At 33.8% G+C, this 18,641-nt stretch overlaps 2 protein-coding genes and 1 long non-coding RNA gene across 6 annotated transcripts; 1 reads left to right on the top strand and 2 right to left on the bottom strand.

Moving 5' to 3' along the window:
- Positions 1 to 418: 418 nt before the first annotated feature.
- LOC130985655 (exo-alpha-bergamotene synthase-like) lies at positions 419 to 3,024 on the bottom strand. Of its 2 annotated transcripts, none has more exons than XM_057908727.1 (8): positions 2,868 to 3,024; positions 2,642 to 2,747; positions 2,283 to 2,553; positions 1,828 to 2,203; positions 1,544 to 1,762; positions 1,329 to 1,467; positions 999 to 1,244; positions 419 to 906 (listed from the first exon to the last, which is right to left on the bottom strand). In XM_057908727.1, exons 2-8 carry the CDS (start codon positions 2,723 to 2,725, stop codon positions 613 to 615), a joined length of 1,629 nt encoding a protein of 542 aa, XP_057764710.1. In that variant the 5' UTR covers positions 2,726 to 2,747; positions 2,868 to 3,024; the 3' UTR covers positions 419 to 612. The 2 variants fall into 2 exon arrangements, with proteins under 2 accessions (XP_057764710.1, XP_057764712.1); XM_057908729.1 differs by having other exon boundaries at positions 2,642 to 2,738; positions 2,868 to 3,005.
- A 6,539-nt stretch (positions 3,025 to 9,563) lies between these two features.
- Positions 9,564 to 12,243, bottom strand: LOC130985654 (exo-alpha-bergamotene synthase-like). Its single transcript, XM_057908726.1, has 8 exons — positions 12,029 to 12,243; positions 11,798 to 11,907; positions 11,461 to 11,716; positions 10,988 to 11,363; positions 10,704 to 10,922; positions 10,487 to 10,625; positions 10,160 to 10,405; positions 9,564 to 10,081 (listed from the first exon to the last, which is right to left on the bottom strand). The coding sequence occupies exons 2-8, from the start codon at positions 11,879 to 11,881 to the stop codon at positions 9,788 to 9,790; spliced, it is 1,614 nt and encodes a 537-aa protein (XP_057764709.1). The 5' UTR covers positions 11,882 to 11,907; positions 12,029 to 12,243; the 3' UTR covers positions 9,564 to 9,787.
- A 2,830-nt stretch (positions 12,244 to 15,073) lies between these two features.
- LOC130985653 (uncharacterized) lies at positions 15,074 to 16,452 on the top strand. Of its 3 annotated transcripts, XR_009089043.1 has the most exons (4): positions 15,097 to 15,553; positions 15,716 to 15,986; positions 16,102 to 16,153; positions 16,266 to 16,452. It is a non-coding gene; the product is annotated as an uncharacterized LOC130985653 (long non-coding RNA). The 3 variants fall into 3 exon arrangements; XR_009089042.1 differs by having other exon boundaries at positions 15,096 to 15,553; positions 15,716 to 16,153; XR_009089041.1 differs by having other exon boundaries at positions 15,074 to 15,553; positions 15,716 to 16,452.
- Positions 16,453 to 18,641: the final 2,189 nt, after the last annotated feature.

Raw genomic sequence — 18,641 nt, 5'->3', positions numbered from 1 at the left:
ATTAATGAATGCGTAATTAATAGATAAAGTGTCATACTCCCTCCGTTCCACTTTAATAGTCCTATTTTCCTTTTCGGGACGTTCCATTCCAATAGTCCTGTTTCTATTTTTGGTAATAATTTTACACTACAAATATATGGTCTCACACACTTTTACACACTTTTACACTCAAAAGGCAAGTTCCTTAATCTCCGTGCCCAAAATAAAGAGGACTATTGGTCCGGGACGGAGTAAGTATTATTTTTAGCACGTAGATTGAGAAATATAATTAGTAGATAAGGTGAGTTGATGGAAATTGTTTAAATATTAGATATAGAGAGAGAATATGTTGACGTAAAAAGAATGAGACATTTGTAATGAGACATCCTATTAAAGAAAGTGAGACATTTGTAATGGGACGGATGGAGCACATAAGGAGTATACCTTCATGAACCAGAAGTTTATAAATATATAGAATGGCGATGGCCGAATACAAGTTAAGGAGCACGACATGAAAATTAATGTGGAAAGTAAGAGCAAAGAGTCTCCTTATTCAGATCTGATGCATTGAAATCATCAGGGCATGGGGACTCGATCTCTTTATTGGTTTACTTAAAGCTGGTGCGTAGGAATTCAAGGCATAGGGAAGGGTTGAACGAGGAGCGAGACCAAATTTCTCTTGGTTTCGGAATAGGGAAGGCCGTAGCCATCTCCGTGTTGATACATGCAGAGTGAGATTCGCCCAAGATTCATGGCAATGTGGCTGAAATCCTTCAAGGGCTTCTCCATTAGTATCTCTTTGTTCATGCGCTTCAGTGCCGCCTCGATCAAATGCTTTATGTGCTTGCGAGCATCCTCCTCAGAGCATCCTGTTTCAATCATGTAGCACTGAACGGATTTCGGAACATCCCCTCGTTTCATTTCGTCCTGTTTAATTAGAAACACATACACTTATATATAATTATCACTATTATCAGAGATTGTTTGTACTGTCGAATATATGTATATAGTTTTCTTACAGATGAAGTTCCCAAGTCATCTGTCAAACGAAGAATCGCGGATGGCCAACGAATAATACCAGGATATTGTTCTAGGCTCTGTAGTTCCTCGTTGTTTATAGCATTTGTTGAGAAGTAAGCATAAAATAGAAGTAGAGGACCCGAAATGGAAATCCATGCTGTATTTAGGTACTCATTTGTGGTTGGGACGTATCCGCTGTGAAACCATCTCGCTTCTAAGTAATAAGCTCTACACAGTTCTGCCCACTGAAAAAACAACAAATTAACATATAATTACAATTCCTCAGACATTATGAAACTCTTAGTATAAGAATACACATATGTTTTTACCAGTTTCCTCATATTTGGGATAACGTTGAAACCTTGGTCCCTGAGAATATGATAAGCCAATTCATTCGAGAAATTGAAGATAGCTAAGAAACAAATCCGCATATATTCTGGAAGGTTGTCCAGCGAATTAATATCCCACCTGAAGATAATAGGTAGTGGTATAGTTAACATACATAGGAATAATATATGTTACATGAATATATATAAAATGAAACCTCTCGATTGTGTTGGTGAACAATTGGAGTTCTTCCAAGGTTCCATATACATCGTATATGTCATCTATTATGGTGATAAGCTGCCCAGTTTTGATCAAAATTTCCCTGGAAAATCCAAAATGAGGCTTCGGAGCGAATCCCAAAGCCCACAAGAAACACTCCGCCAATCGGTGCCTGGCGAACCCCAACTTTTCCGGGAGACCAGTCTCTTTATACCATCTGCGTAATTGTAAATCAAAGCGTGCAGTCTTAGTCTTAGTAAAAACCAAAGCTACTAATTTTACCTTGACATGCGCTTGAGCTCTTGCTGGTGTGTTGCCTGTACCATGTTAAAATCCAACTTAGCCAGCTCAACCAGGATAAGGTTTGCTGAAGATCTACTCTCGTAAGCTTTGATGTACCACCTGGCTTCCAGCCTCTGCACTCTCCAGTGTAGAGGAACCTCCAAAGCATGCTTCACTTGCTCCCTTAGATGTGGCTCTGTAATTTTGTCGATTCTTCGAGTAAGATGATTCAGTGAGAAATCTTTGGCTAAATCCAGTAAGCTTTCCCCTTCCACGGATAAATACGAAGCTTCATATAGAGATACCACTCCTCTCACGTCTTCACATAGGGAGGCCTTGAAATTTCCTACATCGTCCATGAAACTACAGAAAATCTCTGCAACAATAAATTAAAAAGGGCTTACTTGTCAAGGAAATACTATAATTAGTTCCGTTCAAAAATATACATGTTTAACCTTGAGGAACATGATATCCATGTTGTCTGAGAAGTCTGAATCTGAGAGCTGTGATGTGCAAGTCCTTTTCCATGTTTTCATCGTCTCGACATTTTTCCGCCTCATAAATGTTGTCTAACATCTTAGCTATTCGATCCTCAAAGTGGTTACATAAACCCAGCCTCTGCAGACTGTCGATAAGCTCAAGTTGGTCCAGCTCGTCTTCGGTTTCGTCTATCATTATTTTCACCAGATTTTTCAGTTTCTCAGCTTCAGCTACGTACTTTTCCCCCTGCATGCATGTCCAACTAATTGAGAAACATGGCATAAAATTTAGATTATATACAAAGGCTTGAAAGTTGAAATGGTTGTGGTTTCACCGTGTATAAACTTGTGAGAGACTGAATGTAATCGTCATCCCAGATACTTGCCCCAAGGTTTGCTGACCTCCTCACCTCCTCCATGATCAATTTCGATCTTAACAAGCTGAAAATTAATTAGAAACTTAATATATCGATTCAAATTAAAACAACGAATCAAATGTTGTAAGCGCTCGAAATTTAAACAACGAATTAAATAGAGAATAGGTAAGGATTTCTTGCAGACCTGTGCTGTGATTAGATGTGGAGATCAGTATTTCACAAATACTGAAAGATTGCTACATAGTTGTTCGAAATGTGAGTATGAGAGATGAGAATCGCCTGAATATATATATACGACTGATTACCGATTTGAGGCTAAGATTGAATGCTTCTACTCTTTATAGTCTCCAGATGTGGGTTACACCAGTTAATGTTAGTCAAAGGGGCGGCTATGTTTTTTTTTTTTCAAAAGTCAGAAAATATATAAAAAGTGAGTACAAGGGGTACTCAAATCCTTACAATGAAGGATTAACAAAAAGATCACCCGGATTAAGACGGTAAACAAGCAAGCGGTTGAGAGCACCAATCATGAACCGAGTAAATAAAAGAAGAGAAAAAATAAGATCGGATCCACTTCCATGATCAAATCTTGATTCCTTCCACAATTTTATCCACATCCGATGAAACACCATTAAAGATACCGCAGTTTCTAGCTCTCTAAGAGCAACTCTAAAGGACACTTCATTGTGGCGTTTAACTTTAATCTGGCGTGGGTGCATTCTCCAACAGTCTCCTGGCGGCTACTGTAAAATAGAGTTGGTGAACAGTGCACCGCTTCATGTGGTGGGCACTGTTCACCCGGTAAGTTTTAATTTTTTTTTTCTTTCTTTTATTATATTTATCTTGTCTTTTACATTTAGAAAACTGTTTTATTTTACTCCCTCCGTCCCACGAATCTTGACACATTTTCCTTTTTGGGCCGTCCCACGAATCTTGACACGTTTCCTTTTTTGGCAATAATTATTACATTCTCTCTCCTACTTTATCACCTTTATTATATTTTCTCTCTTACTTTATCACTTTTATTAACTTCTCTCTCCTACTTTATCAATTTTATACTTTATTAATTACACACTTAAAACACTAATCTACAACTTCTTAATTCCCGTGCCGAACCCAAACGTGTCAAGACTCGCGGGACGGAGGGAGTATTTGATTTAATATGTTAGATTTAATTTAATTAATTTGTGTATTGTTTATATTTTAAAAATAATATGATATATACAAAATTTAAAAGATGTTTTATAAAATTTTAAAATACAATAATATAAATTACATTATAAAAACACAAGAATATAAAATTACAACATAAAAATATAAAAATACAAATCACATTATAAAAAGACAATAGCATAAAATTACAACATAAAAATACAATAACATTAAACTAATAAAATTAATAAACTCTAGAGTTGTTATTTAATTCTAAGAGTATTATGTAATGTCAGTTTTTATGTTGTTGAAAGAAATAATCGCTCTACAATATCAAAAATATTTAAATTAATTTATATTTAAATTTTAATACCTAATCGAACCGAATTAACCAAACAAACCGAACCGAATTAACCAAAATTTTTATAATTAAAACCGAACCGAACCGAAAAACTGAATTAATCCGAAGAAAACCGAAAAAACCGAAAATTCCAAAAAAAAAAACTATAAAATTAAAAAAATATTAGAAGTTAGATATTATAATACTATAATTAAAATATTATATATATATATATATATATATATTATAAATATAATTCGGTTTTTCGGTTTTGTTCAGTTTTAAAAAATCCGAACCGAAAAACCGAAAGTTTATGGAAAAAAAACCGAACCGAACCGAAAAATCAAAAAAATTGAACCATATTTTAATTTCGGTTTGGATCGGTTCGGTTTTGAATTTTTTGCTCACCCCTAACTGTATATTAGGAATAAAAAAAACTACTACTATAGAAAAATACTACAGATCCCTTAAAAATCACAATAAAGTTGGATTGAAACTCTGCTTACATATAAATTTCATAAGATATTTAAATTAGGTCGGTCAATTTCAAATAAATATTATAATTTTCTACTTTAAAATAATTTCATTAAATTCTTTATTTTAATGAAAAAATTCATGAACCAAAAAATACATTAATAATTTTATAAATTTATATTTTAATAGACCCCATCGAATTTCCACGAATCACTTACTAATTCTTATTCATTTTTGTTTTTTTTCTCTCTCTACTTTCTTTCTGCTTTATAATTTTATTTTGTTATCAACATCATAATTATACCTAATGAATTTTGGTTAGACTACTTCAAGTTGCTATATATATTCTAATAAATTTGGTTTCGTTAACATTTGAAATTGTTGAAACTTTATTATTAACTCCATACGTTGTGATGTATCTTTATATAAAAGCGATATACTCGCATGACCATTTTAAAGAAGAAAACATAATATTTTATCTCTAATTGAAAAAATACAAATTCTGACCATTTTTTACGTTTTAGAACTATTTTGCCCCTTAATTAGGCGGATTAGATTCGGATCGAATTCGGATTTGCGCGCGGGTTAGGCACACATGGCACTATTAGTGTCAATGGTCATTAGTATCATATATATACTCAATGTTGCACGAATGGTATGACCATATTAGTGAAATTAATGTCATATGAATAAGCATTTTGGAGTGGATTCGAATCTTGAAAGAGCGAGATTTTTACCATATTTATTAGATACGTCTGTTCATAAATTATGCTGATTTGTTCGTAAAATTATTAATTTGTTCGTTATTCTACATTCTCTCAAAAAATATAATTCTCTATAACTATATACTCTAGTAATCTCAACTTAATTAGCCATGTTGTAAATCTGATAAATTTCGTATATGAGTCTCCCTATATTATTTTAATCTAAGTTCAGATCATCTAATCCGTGCCGAAAATCGAGAAGTTAGTTAAAAGGCCAATTTCAAAGCGACTTTTATACTTGATTATTTCTGGGGAGGGATCAAGATTTGTAATTCTAGTCACTGAGCTTCTTTAAAGTAAGGAATACCACTGAACTCTAATATTAATTACTATATTTTTAATTTAAATCTATGTCGGTAAAGTTTATATAACGTCCTGGAGTTTTACAATGTTAAATTTCATTCGTAAAAGAAAGTATAAATTATATATTATGTGTTACTTCATTCGTAAAACTCCTGCCGCGTCAGCAGGAGTAATTGGACACATAATCAAGTTATGAAATTAATTGGAAAATTTTTAATGACTTTTTTTACTTAATCGACCAAGCAAGCTGTCCGAGAGCTAATTACGTAGACAAATACATTGATGATTAAACCTAGTGTTGTTATGAAAGATACAAAAGACAACATAATCAACATGGACAACATACAAACGGTCCGATACGTTTGTTTTCTATTAGAATTTACATAATCAACATGAACAACATATAAATGGTCCGATAGGTTATCTGTTTTCTATAGAATTTAAATTGGTGAAGCAATGTATAAAAATCTTGACTTGTGCTGTAAATATATATACAAATATAAAATAAAAGTTAGGGTACCATCTGGTCCCATACGATTTGACTTTAGTTGTTAATTTTGACTTTAACAGCTGTAGCCACTACCCTTCTTTCCTTGTTCGGTACACTGTGGTTGTTCTATTTGACTTTAGATAAATGAAAAAAATTCGGACTCAAGGATTTTGTTAATTCAGATATATTAATATATCGATAAATTAACAATATATTATCAAAAAAGGGTTATTGTCGGAAAATATATATAATTTGTCAATTTTCTGGTTTATAATACGACCTTATAATTTGACCAGAAAATACATCAATTTTCAATTTAATCGCAATTATAACATGATCTTATAGTCTGACCAGAAAATACACCAAGTTTCAATTTAATCTCAATTATAACATCTATGAAATTAGTGTATTTTCTGGTCAAGCTACAAATTAAGTCATGTTTTAATTGCGATTAAATTGAAAATTGGTGTATTTTTTTTATATCAAATTATAAGGTCATGTTATATACCAGAAAATTGGCAAACTATGAGTATTTTCAGGCAATAACCCCGTCAAAAAATATATGAGAGATATTATTTAAATTAAATAAATACATGTATCTATCAATTCATTGTGGCCGATATTACTAGAGATCGTAATGATAATAAAGTTGAAGATTATTAGGTTCATATTTAATAAGTTATCATATAATATTCAATTTGTTATATTTTAATAATTAATAAATTATAATATTAACAAGACCTATATATATATATATATATATATATATATAAATTAACAGTATTAAATAAGAAATTTAATGAGACCTATATTAAAATGAGATTTTATTGAAAAAAGAAAACCTAAAAAAGAACCCTTGAGAGCACAGAAAAAAGCAGACTAAGGGCCGATCTTCATTTAAACCTTGCTAAGGAAAACCCTGTGGGAAAAACAATTAGTAAGGAAAAAGAGTGCCCGTCTAACAGCTCAAGAAAACAGCTGCAAATCACACAGCGAGAAAGGGTGGATGCATCTTCAAGAGCTCCTGCCTGACCATCGCCCTTAAATGCATCTGGAACCCACTGCCGCTCACCACAAAAACCGACAAAGCAAATCCAATTTAACAAGACCTATATATTATAAAGGAATTATATAAAAAAAATTAATTAATTATTTTATTTAAATTGATTTTTTTAAACTGACCTAAGTCGGGACGAAAGAAATTTATTAGTTTATAGAGTTTATTAATTTATATAAATATTATTTTAAAGAGGTTTTACTATAACTAGCAGAGATGACGTGCGTTCGCACGTAAAAAAAAGAATTATTTTAATGAATAAATTGTTATGAGCGTAAATTTATATTTTATTTCATTTTATAGAAATATAATGTATTTTTTGAACCAATTATTGATTAATATTTAAAAGTATAATGTTATTGAACTAATTTTATTTAATTAAACATCACCTAATTTTGTCTTCATATTTATTTTATAGGTTTCATCATTCTAGCAAAATTAAAATTGTAATTCTTTGTATTTTTTAATTCTAAATTATTAAAATTATATAATAAAAAATAGTAACTTATATGATGAAGAGTTCTAATGAATACTATTGCTTAAATAATATTAAAATATAAAGGATAAACCATAATATATTTATAGATATATTATATGTATAATATATTAAATTACACAATTGACCTTAAATTAAGTATGTATGTATATATATATATATAAAAAAATATGTGTGTATGTGTGTGTGAGGGATATAATAGGCAAATCAAATTTTGTAAAATAAGGCTCTTTTACAATAAGTATAGATTATAGAATTAAAATGGAGTAGTACTTCAAACATGAGCGGTGACATTGAGAGAATTCTACACGTACGAAAGATTCAGTATAGCAAGGCTGCACTACTAGTTAATCTTCTTCATATAAAAGATTTTTGTTTAATTCACGCGACAAGAGAAACTACAGTCTATAGTATGGCAAGGGCCGAGTACAAGTTAAGGAGCATGACATGAAAATTAATGTGGAAAGTAAGAGCAACGAGTATCCTTATTCAGGTCTGATGCATTGAACTCTGTTGAATGAAAACTAGAATATGAAAATGATAAGAAAAGCTTAATCTCCATCCCATAAACTGAGCTCTTATAGAGCAATTACAGAAGCCTAACATAGGCGGTTACACCATAATTAATTCTAACTTCCTAATCAGCTGCCACATCAACACTTAACTAACTTGATTAACAACTTTATAACTAATCTAATACAACCCCCAGTGAACATAGACTATATATCCTTTATCAAAAGGAAGTTTACTACATAGTTTCTGAAATAAAAGAAGTAACAGGTTTAGTAAGAATATCGGCAAGCTGATCTTCAGCAGATATGTGACGAACATTCAATTCTTTCTTCAAGACCTTGTCCCGAACAAAGTGAACATCAATTTCTACAAAGTTGGCAGATCGGCTTGTTGTTTGAAGAGTACTACTACTACCTACCTCCTTCTCTGCCGCGGTTGCTAGATCCTCTACCAGATCTACCTCCTCTTCCTCCAAAATTTTGATAAGTAACATTATCTTGAGGAGCAATAGACTGAGAAATGGCGTTAGTCATCACAGAAGCCTGATTCTGCAGGCGTAGTTCATGAGTTTGCAATGCAAATTGCACTTCATGTAAAGACATCTCATCAGATCTGGAGGATAGTAAGACACTTATACTTTCGAATTCTGCACCTAAGCCTTGAAGAATATAGGAAATGAGATCAGATTCTGAGATCGGTTTACCGATGTTGAAGAGTTGATCGGAGAGTTCTCTGAATTTGAGAATATATTCATCAATGGATGAATCGCCTTTCTTCATGAGTTGCAGTTGAGTACGCAAGTGCATAGCTCTCGCCTTGGATTGAGAATGGAAAAGTGTCTCAAACATGCTCCAGATCTGAGCCGCAGTAGTGCAGCGACTAATGTACCCCATCATTTGGGGAGAAATGGAGGAAAGTAACTAGCTAAACATGAACTGGTCACGACGCAGCCAATTGAGATATTCCGGATTTGACTCGGATGTTGTTGTTGCTGATTCTGATTTCAAAAATTGTGGAGGAGATTTATGGTGAAGAAGTATATCTTCAAATCCATAAGCACGAGCTGTAGCTATTACTTGAATTTTCCAGAAACTGTAATTGGATCTGTCCAATTTGAGTGTAATAGGGTGCATAGCAGGTAGTGTGGATGAAGTTTGGGTAGTTTGATTCATGGTGTGGAATGGAGATGAAAGAGAAGAAGAAGATGTGAATTTAGCGGAAGCAAAAAATTAGTTTTGCATCGAAAAAAATGAGCTCGATACCATGTTGAATGTAAACTAGAAAATGAAAATGATAAGAAAAGCTTAATCTCCATTCCATAAACTGAGCTCTTTTATAGAGCAATTACATAAGCCTAAGATAGGCGGTTAAACCATAATTAACTAACTCCCTAATCAGCTGCCACATCAACACTTAACTAACTTGATTAACAACTTTATAACTAATCTAATAAACTCAGAGCATGGGGACTCCATCTCTTTATTGGTTTACTTAAAGCTGGTGCGTAGGATTAATTCAAGGCATAGGGAAGGGTTGAACGAGGAGCGAGACCAAATTTCTCTTGGTTTCGGAATGGGGAAGGCCGAAGCCATCTCCGTGTTGATACATGCAGAGTGAGATTCGTCCAAGATTCATAGCAATGTGGCCGAAATTCTTCAAGGGCTTCTCCATTAGTATCTCTTTGTTCATGCGCTTCAGTGCCGTCTCGATCAAATGCTTTATGTGCTTGCGAGCATCCTCCTCAGAGCATCCTGTTTCAGTCATGTAGCACTGAACTGATTTCGGAACATCCCCTCGTTTCATTTCCTCCTGTTTAATTAGGAACACATACTTAAATACAATTATCATTATTATCAAAGCTTGTTTGTATATATATAGCTTTCTTACGGATGAAGTTCCCAAGTCGTCTGCCAAACGAAGAACCGTGGATGGCCAGCGAATGATACCAGGATATTGTTCTAGGCTCTGCAGTTCCTTTTTGTTTATAGGATTTGTGGAGAAGTAGCCATAAAACAGAAGTAGAGGACCCGAAATGGATATCCATGCTGTATTTAGGTACTCATCTGTGGTAGGGACGTATCCGCTGTGAAACCATTTCGCTTCTAAGTAGTAAGCTCTACACAGTTCCGCCCACTAAAAAACAACATATACCATTCCAATTAAGATTCCTCAGACATTATGAAAATCTTAGTATATAAATACACATGTTTTTACCAGTTTCCTCAGATTTGAGATAACGTTGAAACCTTGGTCCCTGAGAATATGATAAGCCAATTCATTCGCGGAATTGAAGAGAGCTAAGAAACAAATCCGCATATATTCTGGAAGGTTGTCCAGCGAATTAATATCCCACCTGAAGATAATAGGTAGTGGTAGTAACATACATAGGAATATGTTACATGTGAATGAATTAAGTATAAAATGAAATTACCTCTCGATTGTGTTGGTGAACAATTGGAGTTCTTCCAAGGTTCCATATACGTCGTATATGTCATCTATTATGGTGATGAGCACTGCAATTTTGATCAAAATCTCCCTGGAATATCCAAGTTGAGGCTCCGGAACGAATCCCATAGCCCACAAGAAACACTCCGCCAGTCGGTGCCTGGCGAACCCCAACTTCTCGGTGAGACCAGTCTCTTTGTACCATCTGCGTAATTGTAAATCAAAGCGTGCAATCTTAGTCTTAGTAAAAACCAAAGCTACTAATTTTACCTTGACATGCGCTTGAGCTCTTGCTGGTATGTTGCCTGTACCATGTTAAAATCCAACTTAGCCAGCTCAACCAGGATAAGGTTGGCTGAAGATCTACTCTCGTAAGCTTTGATGTACCACCTGGCTTCCAGCCTCTGCACTCTCCAGTGTAGAGGAACCTCCAAAGCATGCCTCACTTGCTCCGCTAGACGTGGCTCTGTAATTTTGTCGATTCTTCGAGTAAGATGATTCAGTGAGAAATCTTTGGCCAAATCCAGTATGCTTTCCCCTTCCATGGATAAATACGAAGCTTCATATAGAGATACCACTCCTCTCACGTCTTCACAAAGCGAGGCTTTGAAATTTCCTACATCGTCCATGAAACTACAAAACACCTCTGCAACAATATATTAATATTATATAAGGCTGGCTTAATCAATTAATTGTCAAGTAAATACTAGAATTAGTTCCGTTCAAAAATATACATGTTTAACCTTGAGGAACATGGTATCCATGTTGTCTGAGAAGTCTGAATTTGAGAGCTGTGACGTGCAAGTCTTCTTCCATGCATTTTTCCGCCTCATAAATGCTGTCTAACATCTTAGCTATTCGATCCTCGAAGTGGTTACATAAACCCAGCCTCTGCAGACTGTCGATAAGCTCAAGTTGGTCCAGCTCGTCTTCGGTTTCGTCTATCATTATTTTCACCAGATTTTTCAGTTTCTCAGCTTCAGCTACGTACTTTTCCCCCTGCATGCATGTCCAACAAATTGAGAAACATGGCATAAAATTTAGATTATATACAAAGGCTTGAAATGGTTGTGGTTTCACCGTGTATAAACTTGCGAGAGACTGAATGTAATCGTCATCCCAGATACTGGCTCCAAGGTTTGCTGACCTCCTCACCTCCTCCATGAACAATTTCGATCTTAATTAACAAGCTGAAAATTAATCAGAAACTTAATTATCGACTCAAATTAAATAAACGAATCAAATGTTGTAAGTGCTTTCGAAATTATAACAACGAGTTAAATAGAGAATAAGTAAGGATTTCTTGCGGACCTGTGATGTGATTAGATGTGGAGATCAGTATTTCACAAATACCGAAAGATTGCTAATTGCTATATAGTTGTTCGAAATGTGAGAGGCCAATCAAGTTACGATGTTCAAAAACATAGACACGTGAAGTTAATTTGTTGGATTGTTGGAGGGATCATCGTATACAATTAATGATTTAATTATGAGTGATGATAAGGGGTGTGAGGCTAAGATTGAATGCTTCTACTGTTTATAGTCTCCAGATATATAGTGGGTTACACAGGCTTTTTTTTTGTTTTATCTTTTATTTTCTTCTTATGACACGATATACATCTTGTGATTTGTGAGCTTTTGATGTAGATCAAAGAGCTTTTGGAGAAGCTTGATAGTCACCAACATTAATTATGTTCATGAGCTTTTATTTCAAATAATTCCTTCTGTTACTTTTTTTTCTTTTTTCTTTGAGGACTGATCTGCAATTTCTTCAAAAATTGCATATTATGTAAACACTCTGCTAGGGACTTCTGGGGACGGTGCATGATTTTGAGAGTTTTAAACATTGGCTTTTCATTTTCATAGCAACTAACGGTATACCTTCGTATCAACGTTCTTGCTATCTTGGTTTTGTTGATTCTAAACGATCTTTGCTTGTGTTGTTATTAATCGCGGTTTCGTATCCATTTGCGCATCAGCTTTACTCAGGGGCGGAGCCAGGGGGCTAGGGGGGGCTAGAGCCCCCCCCCCCAAATTTTGATTTTGATTTTTTTTTTTTTTTTTTTTTATTAAATGACAATTTTATATCAAAAAGAAAAGAAAAAACCTAAAAAAAACCCTTGAAAGCACAGAAAGAGCAGACTAAGGGCCGAGTCTCATTAAAACCTTTTCACGGAAAACCCAGTGGTAAAAACCGTGAATAGGAAAAAGAGTACTCGTCTAGACACAAGACGAAAGTAGGGAATAGCTAAAGGAGATACAACTCCGAGATTCAGAATAACAACGAAAAAACAACCACCCATCAGTCCCAACTACCGTTTCTTACGCAGATGGCTATGCGAAGCCATGTCAAGGCGAACCGCAGCCCTAATCTCCTCAATCTCGTGCGGCCACCACCCTTCTGAACGTTGTTGGTTAGCCATAATATCTGCCGCCTTGTTTCCTTCTCTAAAGATGTGAGAAACCTGCAGCGAGAAAGCATCTAACATCTTTAAAATCCTATTCCACGCCGCCTTAAAATGCCAAGGCACATTCAAAGAACGGGTATTAAGAATTGATATCACGTAGGTGGAATCGGCTTCAATCCAAAGCTTGTGCCAACCACGATTGTGAGCAATTTGAATCGCCGAGATAACAGCCAGGAGTTCCGCTTCAAAGGCAAAACCCGAGCCACCTTTGAAGTGAAAACAACCACGCACTACATTCCAGTTATCTCTAAACACCCCACCTGCAGCAATAGTTCCCGGAGCTCCCGTCGCTGAGCCATCAGTATTTACTTTGATCCACGGCGCCACCGGTGGCCACCAATGCACCTCAACAAACTCCGGAGGAGGAGCACTCCTGGTAGTAACACCCACTGCCCGGAGAATCAGATAATTTGACCAAGAATTCGACATGTAACCTAATTTAGGAAAGTTATCATCAATCTCTTTGAAAGCAACTTTCACAGTGTGGATGACACGACTTGCTTCGAACTTTTGATTATCAAAGATACAATTGTTTCTCTGCATCCAGATGGCCCAGATGACCGTGATGATACCAGCTTTCCAGAAATTACCGGTGAGGGGACTAAGTTTATACTGCCAAGCTGCCACCAAAAAACTATGAATATCATTCTCTTGCAACCCTTGCGTGAAATTGAACCACCCAAGAAACGTAGCCCAAATATTCTGCACACGCTCACAATTCCAGAAAAGGTGATCCTGAGACTCACTTCCTTTTAAGCAAAGCAAACAGACGTTTGGCGTGATCATACCGTAGCGGATAAGGCGATCATAAGTCGGTACTCTATTATGAAGAAGACGCCAACAGATCAAAGAACGTCGAATCGGAATAAAAGATTCCCAAAGCCAAGAGCCCCAACACTACAAGAATTTGAGGTTTTAGCCACACATAATTTGTGACACATAATAATGTGTGGCAGTTTACCCACACATAATTAAATATGTGTAGGTAAATTCATTAGACTGTTTTAAACAGTTAATGACATTTAGTTATGTGTGGGTAAAAAGAGTTAATCTCATTTATTTTTAACTTTTTATTTTCTATTTAACTCTTTATATTTAATGTGTTTACGTGGCAAATTAATAAACATTATTACCCACACATAGTTAAGGATTATATATGTGTGGTTAATGACATATTTAAACATTAGTTTATTAACAATTAATAAGTGTGACATAAACATTTTAGTGACACGTATATTCTTTTGTTAATTATTTTTTTATTTGATTTTATTTAAATAATTTTATTTCAAACTTTATTTAATATGAAAAATATATGTAAAATATTAGTCACACATTTTACCGAATATCTATGTGTGGTTGATAATCCATATGTCAACATTTATATATAGTTAAGAAAATTATATTGCCTTCACTCAATTTAATTATGTTTTTTTGTAAAGAAAATATCGACAAAAATTTGCTGAATCAATATAGAAATTTATGTTGCAGGGAAGCAACTTTTTATTTCTCGACCATAATATCCAAGAATAAAATTTACCGAAATAGAAAAATAACAAGATATATACAAATAAAATAAAAAGAAAAAATATAGAATATAAATAAATTTTTAATTTTATTATAATCGCTAAATTATCACTTAATTTTAAAATTAATTACAAATTAATTTTAAATATAAAGTTATCATTTTAATATATCACAATTCATAATTATATATGTTGCACCACACAAAATCTTACAAATATTAATAGCTTAGCATTACTTGCATAAATATTTGTAACTATAATATAATATTATTAAAATATGATACAAAATACATCTATTTTAGAATCGCTCAGCATAATCAAAACATTTGGATTTTAATTTTTCATAGAATTATTGTGGTCGAACTCATTACTTACACAAAACTAAAAGTGTTGGATTTAAATAATATTTGTGTATATTGCTTTAGCCAAAAAGAGATAAGTGTTAAATAAGATAAGTATATAATTTAAATTCGTAAAAATGTCGGATTAGAAAGAAATTTCATTCTCCCGCCCTACACCCAAAAAGGCATTCAAGAAACTATTTCATTTTACCGCCCTACATTCAAAAAACTATATCTTAAGAAGTCGGGCAGTTTTCAGGCTCTCATTGCCACAATCTTAGTGGAGTTTAGATTGCCAAGTCCTCTGCTCCGGTAAATCCCCACTACCCTATCCAAATGCTCCGAAAGAGTCACCTTTGAGTCAATTTCCGGCCGCTAAGACAACTGCGCGGAGCTGATCAAACTGAGGGCGCCTGTGGGAAGATGCATCAAGTTCTCCTAGGAATGTTAAGCGGCGGCGCCGCCTCCAACCTTCCCCGCCATCAGAAGACCTCAGCTGCCAAGGTTGTCTCCTCTATACAATACATTGTAGTCTAAACTTTCATGTTAGTTCTTTTTTAAAATAACATGAGACACTATTGTCGTGAGCTTAATTGATTCATGTAGATCTTAATTTCATCAGAAGATTCAATAGCTAAAAAAATTAAACTGTTCATGACATTGCAGAAGGTATAATCTTCATCCAGTTGGTGTGAAATCAGTTCAGAGGGTGACTAAAGAAATTGTGCCCATGAAGGAGATGAAAATGGATTGGGTCTCTTTAGAAAAGGTATCAGAATTTCCTTTAAAGTTTCTCCTGCTCATTTCGTGTGTCATATTGTTGACAACTTTTCCATTGATCTTATAACACTTGTGTCCAAGAGTTGCTACTTCTTGCAGGGCTGGTCTAAGACATCTCAATATAGAGCGTAAAAGAAGTTCGAGTATTGCCTACCTTGTGAGTGAAAATGCTATATTTTCTGAAGGATTTCTATTGCTTTCATTTATTATTGCCCTTCCAATTCTTGCAATTTCTAGGTCTAAAGGATTTTTTTATATGATTGATCTGGCAGAAAGCACACTTTATTTTCTTAACTTTAGTTGCACCCTCTCTGTTTTTGTCAGGTAAGAGTGTTTTGTGGCATATGTATTCATCTTATTGAATCCAATTAAGTTGTGTTTAATTAATATATAGATGTGTATCTTGAATAATTTTGTGTTTTTATTATCTTCACAGGAATAACTGAAGCAGATGTCAATATGCAGTTTAACCAATACGTTGGATTACTTTTCGTCAACGAAGCTTCATAGAAAATTAGAATAGTTTGATCAATTGTGTAGTATTATTATGTAATGCTTTTTATAGTTGTGACATAAATAATGTGTACTTTGATATTATTAATAAAGTAAATATTTTTATATAATCATGTTATATTTTAATTTGTTGTACATACTATTTTTAATTTAAGAGTTTCTAAACTAGTTAGGAATATACCTTAGATTAACTATAATATAATAATATATATTTATATATATAAAATAAAAATTAAATTGAAAAAATTCTAAATAGTTTTAGCCACACATAAGTTAGGTATTTATCCACACATACAAATTGCCACGTGTACATGTCACATCAGCATCCACGTAATTTCCACATCATCATTGTATTATGATAAAAATATAATTATCTACACATATGAGACACTTTTAGAGACACTTATATGTGTCGGTAGTATTATTAGATTTATCCACACATAAATATATGTGTGGGTAAAAACCTTTCTCTACACTTTTATAGTGACACATGTTGACATTTGCATTATGTGTGGGTAAATATTTATACCCACACATAACCTTACTTTTAACCACATTTATGTGTGTGGCTGAAAATCCGAATTCTTGTAGTGCAAGACGCCTTCGGAAAATGATGACAATGCTTGTTGAATGCCAGCGCAGTAGTGACATTCCCGTGCAACGAGGGTTTCCAGAAACGCACATCTCCCTCAGTACCAAGAGGAGTGAGTAAAATATCACACACTATCTCAGGAAAAGCATTAACAAAGGCTTGCGTGAAATGCCAGAGCCCATCGTAGAAATAATCAGCCACCGATTGAGTAAGAAACGGAAGCATGAAATGCGGAATACCGCATTTATTCATAAGATTATACCCAAGCCAGTCGTCATACCAGAATGAAGTAGAAGCGCCGTCATAAATATACGAGTACGAATCCGCCACCAAACCATCAATTTCCTCACGTAAGCTCATCCAGACAGAAGAAGCAGCCACCAGAGATTTACAACGCCCAAAGCGATCGAGATATCTATCTCTAATCAAATCATATCCGAACTCACGCCACTACAAGAAATTAAGGGTTTTAGCCACACATGGATGTGTGGCTAAAAGTATATTTATGTGTCACTGTTTCTTTTTACCCACACATAAGTCAAATGTCAACATGTGTGGGTAAAACTTTGTAAAGAAAGGGTATTATCCACACATATGTATATGTGTGGGTAAATCACCAAACATTTACCTACACATATATATGTCACGAATAATACATTTTATGTGTGAGAAAAGATATTTATGATATACTGCAGCGATGATGTGGAAATGACATGGCATTTACACGTGGCAAATTTTATGTGTGGGTAAGTCATCAAATATTTGCCTACATATATATGTCACTAAAGGTATATTTATATGTGTGGAGAAAAATATTTTTTTAGTAATTGAATTTTAGAAAAAATATTACTATTTTCAAATATTATAACCTTTTATTAGTCAATTATAATCATAATTATAATTATAAAAAAAATCAAAAATCAAATACTCAACACATTAAATGTAACAAGAATATCATACAGAACATTTACATAAAAAAATATTTAACAAAATCAAAGTACAAGTATGAAATTACTAACTACATATAATTTTAAATGTCTAAATTACTAAGCATTTAATCTAGGACTCATAATTTTTCTTCAAGCTCTTGATCAAAAAGTCACTCCATTGTACATTGGAAGAGTTGAACATTGATTAATCATCGTGACAACTTTTTCAATGACTCCTGCCAAGATAAGAGAAACAAGATATTAGTCAACATACACAATTTAACATATTTTAAGGTACAAATAACAAAGTTAAAAATAACTTAAAAATTATAATTGATCCAATTGTTAGTTTAATCAATCAATTTCAGTTATTGAAAGAATCGATTCTCAAGCTAGAAGAAACAAGAGTGAGTATAAGTGGATAATTACTTGAGCTTGAATCCTAAATTTATCATTTCATCTATTCTCAATATAATACAGATCTTACAGAAAAAGTCAGCAAAAGAACATGGGATAGGCAACAATTAATCAGAGAAAAAATAGTATTACCAGCTCCAAAACCAAAACCAACCTGACAATCATCAAAATATATCTCAGTATAATAGCCATCGAAGTTAGCTCACAAACTCCAATCATGAAATGAGTCACAAGAAAGTTATTCTGCCTAAATTGCATAATCAACATGTTTCAAAATAACCTTATATGTTAATAATTTCTATAATTATTTACCTCTAAGATCACTTTCCGATCTGCAGAATCCCCATTATCATCATCACAA

This window comes from Salvia miltiorrhiza, chromosome 5, assembly GCF_028751815.1.
Source record: "Salvia miltiorrhiza cultivar Shanhuang (shh) chromosome 5, IMPLAD_Smil_shh, whole genome shotgun sequence".
Taxonomy (NCBI): Eukaryota; Viridiplantae; Streptophyta; class Magnoliopsida; order Lamiales; family Lamiaceae; genus Salvia; species Salvia miltiorrhiza.
Note: the sequence above shows the minus strand (reverse complement) of the source record. Positions and strands in the feature narration are given on the sequence as shown.